This window comes from Lactuca sativa, chromosome 6 (assembly GCF_002870075.4).
Source record: "Lactuca sativa cultivar Salinas chromosome 6, Lsat_Salinas_v11, whole genome shotgun sequence".
Classification (NCBI taxonomy): domain Eukaryota; kingdom Viridiplantae; phylum Streptophyta; class Magnoliopsida; order Asterales; family Asteraceae; genus Lactuca; species Lactuca sativa.
The window spans coordinates 18,860,447-18,873,555 of NC_056628.2; the positions used below are offsets into that span (position 1 = coordinate 18,860,447).

Here is a 13,109-nt window from a genome sequence, read left to right on the forward strand (position 1 = left end):
CAAACTCTATTTCTTTCCTCGTTCTTCTCCAACTCTACCTCATTTTCACCCCTATTTTTGGAGATATAAATAGTATTCCCCGATATATGGCGGAATGTTATTCATATCTCCAAAAAAGGAGGTGAAGTTTGATCGCCAATTTTAGTCTCTCTCATTTTGATTTTATACATTTCTATTTATTTTATCTACTAATTATAATTTAAATGTAATATTTAATATTTATAATATCATGTTATATACTAATTTATATTAATTAACCATAAATATAGAGTTTAATTAGTAAAGGGGTGTATTTTACAATATATATATATATATATATATATATATATATATATATATATATATATATATATATATATATATAAATGCAATATTTAATATTTATAATATCATGTTATATACTAATTTATATTAATTAACCATAAATATAGAGTTTAATTAGTAGAGGGGTGTATTTGACAATATATATATATATATATATATATATATATATATATATATATATATATATATATATATATATATAAGTTATAAAAATGGAATAATCTAGGAATATACTTTTTGGGGTAAAAAATGGGGTAGAAAATAGAGTAGGGTTGGAGATGAAATACTATTTACTTCATTTTTTACTCTATTTATTAGGGGGAGAATGGAGATGAGTTGGAGATGGTCTTAGTCTATCATTAGTTTTTTTGGTTTGTATATAAGTTTTCTAAACGAGAGCATTCGCAATGGGGAGTTTAATGGAAGAGTTGAATGAGATGTCATGTATACTTGTCATTCAATAGATACAACTCCACCATTGTGAAATGTCACCTTGGCATTCAATGGATTTTGAGTTCAATGGTCATTGAACTCTTTAATGGGAAAAAGGAAAGTATTTAAATCTTTAAATAAAATTTTTTTTTAATATGTTACATTGAATTTGTAGAGTTTAATGCATTGTGGGATAAAAATAAATAGAATTATATGGAATAGTGAATGATGATGTGACACTCCATTGAACTTTATAGAGTTCAATACAATGTACGTGAATGTCAATTAGATATCTTCCTTAGATAATTCAATACTTCCATTTACTTGCATATTGTTTTCTCTATTTTCTAGCTTCATATCTCCCTATCTAATAAATAAACAGAGTTAATCTTATTATGTCATGTGTCAAGCTATTAAATTAATATGACGTCACGTGTCATTGTTTTAGTTCTCCAATTTGAATTTCATTTTACAACTCATACTCATAAATTATATGTCAAAAAAATATATAAATATTATCTACCGCATCTATCCTTCGATTAAGGGATATTTAGCAAATTTTGTTACACTTATTATGTTTACATTTTCAAGAAATTCAAGAAATATTAATGCAATAGATTTGAGATTTTTCAACGTCACGAAAAATAAATTATAATATATGTTTATTTTAACAACTTAATTTTCTAAATTTTTTGATTTATATACCAATTTTAATTTTATAACCATGGTTCTCACGGGTTATAAATTAGTTTATAATAAAATATAACCTTTCAAAAAAATATGCATAACCGTTAAAAAAATATGCAACAAAATCATAGTTGGTTTTCTAAAAAAAAAAAAAAGTAAATTATCATTACAAGCAAGGTATTATTTTTAAATCGATTTTGATGGATATCACGTGAAAATGGAGTAACACAATAATTGGCTATGTAATTAAAAAGACATTTTTGTCTTTTATATTAGGAACAAGAATCTAAGAAATATGCTTAAATAGATACCTTCATCTAAAATTATAACAATTGTGTATGATTTAAAACGTAATTTGTTGTACTTCATTTTGCTATACACTTCTTTCTAGTACCCATTACATTAGCGATATGAGTACATAACACATTAATGCAACCACAATTATATCCCAACATAGAAAAAAAAAAAAAGACTTATACACATCAACAACACAATTTATAGCCTAAAACCAATATTACGAAGACCAAAAGCAACCAAACTTTGATCATTTTCACTAAATTTATCCTTTAACTACAAAGTAAAACCATCCATGATCCATCGTCTACATAGCTATGATCATCTCAATAGCAAAAACAAAACACATTATTAAACATCAACAAATAAAGTAGAAGTGTAGAACCAACGAATTACCCTGGATAACCAAAGAATGAGGTTGAATCCAAAAACAGAACAACACCATAAGCATAAATAAACCAACACCCTCTTCGTTTAACCTTAGCCATGACTGTTTACAGCTTCCCAGACAAGATTTTTAGGGACAGGCTTCGTCAAATCACGAGCCTGTAGAGCAGCGTTCCTCAGGGTCGCAATCGTCATCTCATTGGCCTTGAAGAAGGAGGCAGAATCATAAGGCAAACCATGTTTCTTACATAAATCCTTCACAATCGGAGATATTTTTCTATAGTGACATCTTGGCAACCTTGGAAAGAGATGATGCTCGATCTGAAACTGAAGCCCACCATGAAACCAGTCCATGAATGATGAACAGGTGATGTTGAGTGTGCCATTGGTTTGCTTCTCGAACCAATCGTTTCCACTTGGTTCACCCACGTAAACAGTTGAAGAGAAATGGTTTAAAGTAAACTGAACATGTTGAATCCCAGTGACTGAAAAACTCGCTAACACGAACATCACTCTTTCACTCCAGTTGGGTAAGCAAGAAACAAGCAGAGGATACCATATCCAAAACACTAGAAGCCCGAAAAGCTCTTGGCCTCTATTGGGTACCTTTGTGCTCGATAAAAGCAACACGAAAGATTGAGCGAAGAGGTTGAGTCTAGCTACACACATAACAGGGTAGTATGTTAAATGTTGGTAGCTAACAAGGAACCTGGTTATAGAATCGAAGTTTAGTTTTCTTTCGTAGTATTTGGATGTAAGAGAGTCGAAGAATTTTGAAGAAACCGCGAACACTGGTATGTGTTGAAGGTCAGGATCATATTCAAGACTGTTAACAGCGATATGATGTGCAGTGTGGTTTCTCTTCCACCACGCAATGCTGATTCCGGCGAGACAATTTCCGGTCAAGATCTGAGCAAAACGATTGAATTTCCGATCCATCATTATCTGATAGTGGCCGGAATCATGGCCTAGCCACCCACTTTGAATCCAAAGAAACCCCATTAATCCACCGCAAATCAAATGAACAAAAGCACTCTGGCTGAATAAAACACCATAAACACACACGGAGAACATCATTGCTATGACGACCATGGATATCAAAACTCCATGCCCTTTCTTTTCGAACAAACCCATTTTTGTGAATTCGAAGTAAAGCTTTCTGTAATCTTTGGAGATCTCGGAAACGGCGTAGTCTTTGAGATAATACCCATTGAAGAACTTGTCGAGATATTGCCAAGCAGTGGATGGATGAAGAGCGACGTAAGCATCGGTGACGTCTTGACCAGCAAGATTCAACAATGGCAGGTCACCACCAGGGTGGGTTTTCATCCACTCTGAGACGTCATAAACTTTTCCCTGTATACAGATCCACAGATCCCCTGGTTTGTTGTGAGTTTTGAGCTCTTCAGATGTGACATACCTCTTGGGTTCTGCCATTGAAAAGCTGAAGCGAAAGGAAGCTTTTTTCTTGAGATTTAAAGGGATATTTGAGACACTCGCTTCCTATCTATTCTTAGTAAGAAGTCATTGGTACATGGGGGAATGGGATTTTCTGTGAGCTGTATAATAATTTCAACTTGCAGTTTAATTTATTATTTTTTATAAGTAGATATTTTGGATGTGTTTCCTTCCCTTTCTTTAATTATCTTTGCATAGCGCCAATGGAGTTTAATTGAAAGGAGCATATTCTTACAAAGATTATGGAACCACAAAAGTAGAACAGCATGTGCAAGAGAGCAAGAGGTCGGAGATGAGTGGGTCACATTAAACACGTGGAATGATGTTTGTGGCTTATGGTTTTCTTGGCATGTTTGTTACACTAAACATGATAAAGGGAGTAGAGAGAAATAACAAAGATAAGAAACATGAAGAAAGAAAACTAATGTTGCATTTATGTTATTTTGAACCAAATACATGACGATATCTTTATAACTAAAGTAAGTGTGGACGGAATGGTTGCCTAATAACCCTTTAAGGCTTGGCGGAGTAGTCTTCGGCGAGGCGTGGCAAATCTGAGGTGGCCTCGGTGAACACCACGCCGCCACCTCGGTGAACTTAGTCCGGCATCGTTACTTGGTGTGAATGTACCGAGTTTGACTACATCTCATCAACCAATAGAACGACTCTTTTGTCTAAATTTTTAAATATCTATAAATATAACATTGTTGTAAATTATTGTGAATGACATCAATAATTGGTGAATTTGTGAAAGCTATCATATCATATTATTTACATGACATATGATAGGTATTTTTTATAGTATAAATAACATGTTCTTGCAAAGATATGACGACAAAATTTCACAAGATATAAAATATCTCATATCTTTTCTAAATCCTCTTCTCCATCAAATTTCTTTATCTATGTTGTTAGTTTAGTTTGTTTTAAATTATCTTAATCACGTTGAATTTTATAACACGTTATCAGTACGAAAGCTCAAACCAAGGTTATTTAGAAGTGGAAATCAAATATATCTTAATCAATATATGTATTACTTAGTAAAAACATTATTAATTATAAAAACATTCATCATATTAAAATAATAATAATACTAATGAATTAATAAAACTTATACATTATGGACTACTAACGATTTTATTTCTTATACTAACATTTCTTTATGTATTCTAATTTTTATGCATACTAACATTTACATTACGTAACTAACTTTTATTTATGCATACTAACATTTACATTTTGCAACTAACTTTTATTTATGCATACAAACATTTAAATTATGCAACTAATTTTTATTTATATATACTAACGTTTATTTATACATGTCAATGTTTATTCATATTTTAGATATTATTCATAATTTTATTTAAACATTTACTAATATTTATTTATGTTTCTAATTAGTAAAATTATACCAAGTTATGTATTAGGTATAAATCTTATTAAATGATTTATAAATATACACAACGGATATATATATATATATATATATATATATATATATATATATATATATATATATATATATATATATATATGCAACGGTTATAAACAGCAAAAACAACGACTATATTTTTTTACCATAAATAAACATCTTTACCCTACTTATTTTACCCACAAAAAATATTTATCTCTTCTATCAAACAAATCAATTTCCAGAAATCAAGCTAAAAGATGATTCATCCTTTTGTGATAATCATGACTATAATAGTCATGTTACTTTTCATCCCAATCCTTAAGATTGAAGATAATATGGAATTTCATTTGCTTTTAGGCTTGTATGCAATGTTAGCTTTACCGCTTCTTTTTTGTGTAATATTTATTGAAATAAATGGATTTTAATTTTAATTTTGATTTTGTTTAAAATTTATAGTTACATTATGTCCAAATTGCAAAGCTCGAGTTTGCAGCACTTGAAGTTAGTGGGAAAAACTATGTGCCATGGATGATAGATGTAAAAATGCATCTTGAGTCCATGGGAATCTCAAATGCTATATATTAATTTAATAATTGTTTGACACAAGACAAAGCAAAAGCACAAGTTTTCCTTCGTAAGCATATTGATGAAATGTTAAGATTTGAATATCTTGATGTTACTGATCCAAGTATTCTTCGAAATCTTTTGAAAGAAAGATTTGATCATCAAAAGGAAGTTATACTTCCAAATGCTAGAGATGAATGGAGAACACTAAGGTTTCAAGACTTCAAGAAAGTGAATGAATACAACTCAGTTTTGTTCAAAATATGCTCACAACTCAAGTGTTATGGACAAGAAGTTACTGATGAAGATATGTTGGAGAAAACTTACTCCACATTTCATGCAACAAACATTACCTTGATGCAATAATATCGGATGTAAAAGTTCACAAGATATTCTAAACTAAATGCATGCTTGCTTGTTGCAGAGCAAAACAACGAGCTCTTGATGAAAAACCATGAATCTCATTCAACAGGATCAGTAGCACTTCCAGAAGCAAATGCTACAAATACTAATGGTCATCGAAACAATACACGTGGACGAGGGCGTGGTCGTGGCCGAGGACAAGGCTGTTGCTATTTTAATCGAAACCAAAGCCATAATCATAACCATAATTTTGGTCGTGGACAAGTGTAACATCCCAAAATTCAAGGCCAAAATTTCATTTTTAAATAAGTTATTACATAAAACCATCAGTATAAAAACATTCATTATAATATCTCGTGACAAACCAAAGTCTCAGTAATCAAAACATGTTATCATAAAACCATATCAGAGTGTAATCCCAAAGATCTCATGTGCGGAAAACATAGTGTGATGCATTGCGATCGAGTCGGCTCCTTTCCTTGAAAACAAAATACTTGAAATCAAAACTGAAAACCGTAAGCACAAAGCTTAGTGAGTTCCCCAGATACCACATACCATAACTGATCCATACATGACATACATAGCCAAGAGCCATAGTATGATTCTCAAAGATGAAGGAAATGAAATATGTGAGTATAATGAGAACGAGATCGTTCCACCGACACAAACTTGAGGTTGGAAGCAAGGAGTTTTTGGCGAGGATGGCAATAATTCATGGCATTGAGATCGATCATGTTCTTCGTAGAGACTTGACGAAACATATTTGGATCGTTAACCATATCGATCTTAATGCGGAACCGGTCGATGATTTAGACGGTCAATATTCCGATGAAGATGCCCTTTACGTCTATCTAGATTTGGTAATTTTAATTTCCATGTTTTGTATTTTTAAATTCTATGTTGTTTTCTTTTGGTTTGTTTGTTGTAATTTTCTTTGAGGTTTAATGGAATTTTAGTTTTAAGATAATTTGGTTAAATTGATTATTTATAATATAAATTAACTTTAGAAAAAAATAGCATGGCAAGCGTGACAACCTACGCCCTGTAAATGACAAAAATTTGGTGTAATGTGGCAAATCTTAGTTGGAGCCTATGTGAACTATGACAAACGTGACACCACCCCTTCCGAACTAATGTTATCGGCCCCAAGAAGTAGGGAATGGTGTTCCCGCCAGTACCAGAGTGCCACCTCAGCCAACTCATATGCCACTCTGATTTCATTCCCATCACCATAAGAATAATCCAAACCTATTTCTAAGAGGTGTTTGGGATTGTACTTTAAAATAACTTGTTGATTTATTGATTATTTAAAAATTCAATAATTTAAAATGAGTATTCCGTTATTGATAACTAGCGGAAGATCTAACGCATTGTTGGTGCGAGTTTGAATGGGTTTCGATCAAATATGTAAAAAATGGATTAAAATCTTTAAATTACGTAATGATAACAATGGAAACATAGATAGATTTGATATATCATTGTTATGATTTGATAAAATTTTGAAAATACAAAATGTTATAAGCTTATAATACCATGTTATCTATTAAGAGTTGCATTGTGAAAACTACAGCCTTAGTCCAAAAGTTGGATGGGGGACATAGATTGCATGTCTGCATATATACACAAAACATTAAAGAAAATTGGTACTTAATTCGCTTAAACCAATGGTTTGATAAAAATACATGTAGTTGCTAATATTGCCTACATGAAAGATTATGTTGACTTTTTCTACCTAGTATTTATAAGGTTATGGAAATATGATCTGAATGCATAAGTAATATTATTAGATGCGTGCCTTTAAATAGGCAATTATACAATAGCAACTGAGATCTATTCTATAGGAGATATAATAGGATCTAATCTATACATACAACAATCTTTGACTAATTATTTACAACGTGATTAATATGATTATAATAAAGTATTTGGCACAATGGATTTGGGTGATCCATTATCCGTAATACGCCCCCGCAAGATGGAGGATCCATCGGATACACCAATATTGGATCTATTTCGAAGAAACGAAGCTCGAGACAGCGGTTTGGTAAGCATATCAGCAAGCTGGTCATGAGAATGAAGATGAAGTACACAGAGACGCCCGACTGTTACTTGTTCCCGGACAAAGTGGTAGTCTGATGCAACATGTTTCATGCGAGAGTGGTACACCAGGTTAGCACATACATAAGTGGCACCTGTATTGTCACAAAAAAGTGTGGGAGGTTCATTGATTGGAATCTCGAGTTCGTGAAGTAAGTTCTGTAACCAAACTAGTTATGTAGAGGCATTTGCATGTGCCTTGTATTTCGCTTCTGTAGAGGACCGGGAAATGGATTTTTGTCTAATAGATCGCCAAGAGACAATATTAGAACCCAAGTACAGTATAATAGCAGTTGTAGACCGTCCAACATCATTCACGCCACCCCAGTCAGAATCTGAGAAAGCTGAGAGAGAGGGGGGGAGATTGGCGTTTTAGGAACAGACTGAAAGAGATGGTACCTTTGAGGTACCGAAGGAGACGCTTTAAGGCCTGCCAGTGAGATTGGCGAGGATTGTGCATGAATTGAGACAAATTGTTGATTGTAAAAGAGATGTCTGGACGAGTGAATGCAAGATATTGTAGTGAACCAACTAATTTTCGGTAAGGGGTAAGGTCAACTGTAGGGGTGGAATCATGAAGGGTCAGGGGCTCAGAGGTACTGAGGGGAGTGGATACGTCTTTGGCACCTTCCATATGAAAGTTGATGAGAACATCTTGGATGTGTCTATGTTGAGAGAGAAAGATACCAGTGGGTGTTGGAATGATTTCAACTCCGAGAAAATTATGGAGTGTACCGAGATATTTGAGATAAAACTTATTGCTTAAGGCTTGAATGAAGTGAGTGAGGAAGGCATTGTTGTTACTGGTGAGGACGATATCATCAACATAGACTAGAAAGTAACAAGTGACGTCAGATTGATTGTAGATAAAAAGAGATGCATCAGCAAAGAATTTTTTGAAACCAAATTGAAGTAGGAAGTTGGTGAGTTCAGTATACCAAGCTCTAGGTGCCTGCTTTAGACCATAGATTGATTTTTTTAATCTACAAATGTGATTTGGAAAATCAGGGTGGTTGTAGCCTGGAGGTTGGGCCATGAAAACTTATTCATGGAGAGTTCCTTGAAGGAATGCATTGTTTATGTCAAGTTGGTGAAGTGGCCAGTTCTTGGATAAGGCGATGGAAAAATATTACAGATGGTGACTGGTTTGGTGACCGGGCTGAAGGTGTCAAAGTAATCCTTTTCAAATTGTTGATGAAAGCCCGTGGCAACAAGACAGGCTTTATATTTATCAATGGAGCCATCGGGTTTGCGTATAACTCGAAAACCCCATTTGCATCCGATGGGTTTGGTAGTGGTAGGAGGTACAAGTTCCCAAGTGTGATTATGAGGAGGGCATTGAATTCAAGGTCCATGGCATGAAGCCATGTAGGGTCTTTGAGAGCTTGGGTGTGGGTAGATGGTTCAATAGTAGAGGGAATTGGGTGCAGGGTAGTGGTGTTTATAAGGTTTGCATTGTAATATCTGGATTTTTTTCGGCATCTGGGTGGGGGAAAAGGGCTGGTTCGTGAGATAGGAGATGGTGATATTTGGGGTGTAGATGGGGCTGAAGAGGCAGGGTGATGGGTTGATCAGGTGTGGTGGGAGTTGCTGGTGAGGATGGTTCTGTCACCTTGTTAGGAGTAAAAAAGAAGGTTGCAGTTTGGGTAGGCTGCTGTTGTGGTTCACTAGGAAGTAAGGTTGGTGTAGTATGTAAGGCTCGGTTTACGTTGGGATTATGTTGAGGGATAGGTGGAATGAAATATGTGGCTGTAAGTGGTGAGGTAATAGGTTTATCGGTGGAATAGGGAAACTCATGCTCAATAAATTCAACATGACAGAATGGTAGAGTTTGGAGGTGAGTAGGTCAAAGCATTTGTACGCTGATTTGGAGGATGAGTATCCTAAGAAAATACATCTGGTATATCTCGGGTGAAGTTTTAAGGGTGCATAAGGCCGCAGCCACGGGAAGCATAGGCAACCGAAGGATTTGAGTTTTTGATAGCTTGGAGGGGTGTTGTGTAGTTTTTCGTATGGAGATCGAAATTCCAGGGAAGAATTTGGTAGCTGGTTGATTAGGTGAACGGTTGTTTGGAAGGCATGAGACCAGAAGGGAAAAGGTAGTTTGGCATGGTGAAGTAAGGATAGCCCGATTTCAATAATATGGCGGTGACGCCTTTCAGCAATACCGTTTTGTTCTGGAGTGTGTGGTGGGGTGGTGAAGTGGGATATACCATTTTCTTGGAGGTAAGTGGTGAGAGTAATGTACTCTCCGCCATTATCAGTGAAGATAGAAACAATAGGAGTGGAATAGTATTTTTCGACCAGACTTTTGAATTGGGGAAATAGAGTTTTGACATCAGATTTTCGTTTGAGTGGGTACAACCATGCTGTCACACCCCGAAAACCGAAGGCGGAAACATTTCCGGGGTTGACTCCATGTTGAGTATCAAATCCAATGCACATAGTAAGTAAAGTAGAACAACCATTACATTACGTATTGAAAAGTTTTACATTTGTTTCAAAAGTAAAGTTATACAGTTGTGATATATAGTATATAATAACAAAACGAACTGGTCTTCTGCGCACTCCAACCTAGAATAAAATGATCTTCGGGTACCTGTCTAATGCTGACTTGAGAACACAAGCGGTTTGAAAATCAGCATAACACTGGTGAGTTCATAAGCGGTTTTGTTTTGTAAAAATGTTCAAGTTTCCTTTCTGTTTCTGAAAATGTTACACACCCAAAGAAAATCCCATATTTTCTTATATTGTTGGTTATCAAATGTAAAAGATGTATTCTAAAAAAAACATGTATACCCTTCTGAGATGTAAAGTTACCCGGTTTGTTACCCTTTTCTAGTTATGTAAAATGTTTTCCCCAGGAAAGCCCCATACTTTCCTGACTGTTGGTTACCAATGTAAAGAAAATGTATACTGAAACCTGGTTATCTTGTGAAATGTGTTAAGTTATTCATTATTACTACTAAGTAAATCTCTGTTATCCTAATTGCGAGTTCCATAACCATACAATAGACTAGATGTGGCAATAAGTAGTTCACATCACCTTATGACTTTCGTCACCCTTGAACCATTTCGGTTCGGCTGTAGCTAGCAGCCAGGTGTGGGGTAGTCAGCCCCGTATAGATCTATACACTCAAGTCACGCTCTCTAAACCTAGAGATTCTGGTTACGGGTGTAGTCCTCCACTCGCGTATCTCTGTGGAGTGTTCACCGAGGACGTGTCTCCAATCATATAAGACTAACAAATTTACTAGTGATAATATGCTAATCCTCCACTCGCGTATCTCTGTGCAGTGTTACCGAGGACAAAACAGTGTACAAGTTCTATGCTCAAAGGTTCAATGTCATGCTTTTAACTAATAAAATGTGGAAAATCATTTGTGAAATATATGTAAAACATAACAGTTTAAATTCCATTTCACAAATATATGTTTACGTGATCTGCATGTTCAAACGGCTATCGGTTGTAACGATCAATGTTAAAAGCATATAAAATGTGAAACACACACATGAAAACAAGTTTTGAGTACAAGAAACCCCTTGTACTTTGCTTGTGTTCCCCCTGAAAACAGTTAAAATAACAGTGAAAAAGGGTAGGGGTATGAACTCACCGCTTAATGTATAGTTCGAGTGTCACCGAATGCCTTGAACTCCTATGGCCCTTATTTTTCATGTGACGACACGTAAATGAGTTAGAACTAAGGTGTTTCATGACTAAACATGATGGGAAAACATCCTTAGGGCTTGGAATTACTAAGAATAAGTGTCCTATGATCCAAACTTAATGATTTATGCAAGTTTAGGACCAAATATGGGTATTAGAGTGGGTGTATGGTCTTGAAAATGAGTGTGCGGCTGGGGAATGCGGCCAAGAGTGTGTGTGAGGCAGCACACAAGAGTGTGCAGTCGTACAGAGGGTGTGTGCGGCCGTACACTCCTCATTTGAGTCCATATGTTGATTTTTGAAGTGTATGCTCTTCATTCTTGGGAGTTTTGAATGTGTGCTGCCCCCATATGAAGGTGTGCGACCGTACACCTTCATGGGATGATGAATATGATGAACATAAGGAGTTTTAAGTTTGGGATTCAAGTGTTTACCATTATACTTAGCTTGAAGATGAAGTAGATCACGATTATGAAGCCTTCCAAGTGTTCTTGGTTGATGATTTAGAGAGAGAAAGTAGAGAGGGGGAAGAGAACATCTAAATGAATGAATGAGGGGGTATCCATCCATAAATTGAATTGGGTGTGAGGTTGAGGGTGTTTGCGGTTGGTATGTGGCCGTACACACAGGTGTGTGGCCGCACACACCTTATTTGGTGAGATTTGGCCCTATTTTGTGATACTAAACACTCTCCAACCCTCCCTAAGACTCATATCTAATTTATACTAAGTCTAAAGCACCCATATGGAATCACAAGATTTAATAAAAGACAATGAACTCAAGTTTTAGTGCTGAAACACAGATCAGTTACATGGGTTAGAAGTTTCGGGTTATCACATTATCCCCCTGTTAGAGGGAATTTCGTCCCGAAATTCAAAATTAAGATACAAGTCAAGATACAAATCATGGATCTGGAAAGAGATGCGGATACTTCTGTTTCATCGAGTCTTCACGCTCCCAAGTGAACTCCGGTCCCCGCTTGGCATTCCAGCGGACCTTCACTAACGGGATGCGGCTTTGCTTTATACGTTTGACTTCTCGATCCATGATTTCAATCGGTTCCTCCACGAAGTTGAGGTTTTCATTGATCTCGATCTCGTCTAAAGGAATTACTAGGGTTTCATCGGATAGGCACTTATTGAGATTTGTAACATGGAAAATGGGATGGATGTTACTGAGCTCATGAGGTAAACGAAGTTTATAGGCTACCGGACCGATCCTGGCAAGGATCTCGAAGGGTCCAATGTACCTAGGATTAAGTTTCCCACGTTTTCCAAAGCGTACCGTACCTTTCCAGGGCAAGACCTTCAACAGGACACGGTCTCCAACTTGGAACTCCAGAGGTTTCCAGCGATTATTTGCGTAACTCTTTTGGCAATCTCGTGAAGCTTTCAATCGTTCTCGGATTTGGATGATCTT

The 13,109-nt window shown here is 35.4% G+C and overlaps 1 protein-coding gene across 1 annotated transcript; it reads right to left on the reverse strand.

The window, feature by feature from the left end:
* Positions 1-1,957: 1,957 nt before the first annotated feature.
* Positions 1,958-3,699, reverse strand: LOC111906061 (acyl-lipid (9-3)-desaturase). The gene has a single exon (XM_023901794.3). The coding sequence runs from the start codon at positions 3,559-3,561 to the stop codon at positions 2,218-2,220; it is 1,344 nt and encodes a 447-aa protein (XP_023757562.1). The 5' UTR covers positions 3,562-3,699; the 3' UTR covers positions 1,958-2,217.
* Between the last annotated feature and the right edge of the window lie 9,410 nt (positions 3,700-13,109).

Coding starts and splice junctions, on each gene's coding strand:
- LOC111906061 (XM_023901794.3), bottom strand. CDS start 3,561: ATGGCAGAACCCAAGAGGTATGTCACATCTGAAGAGCTCAAAACTCAC.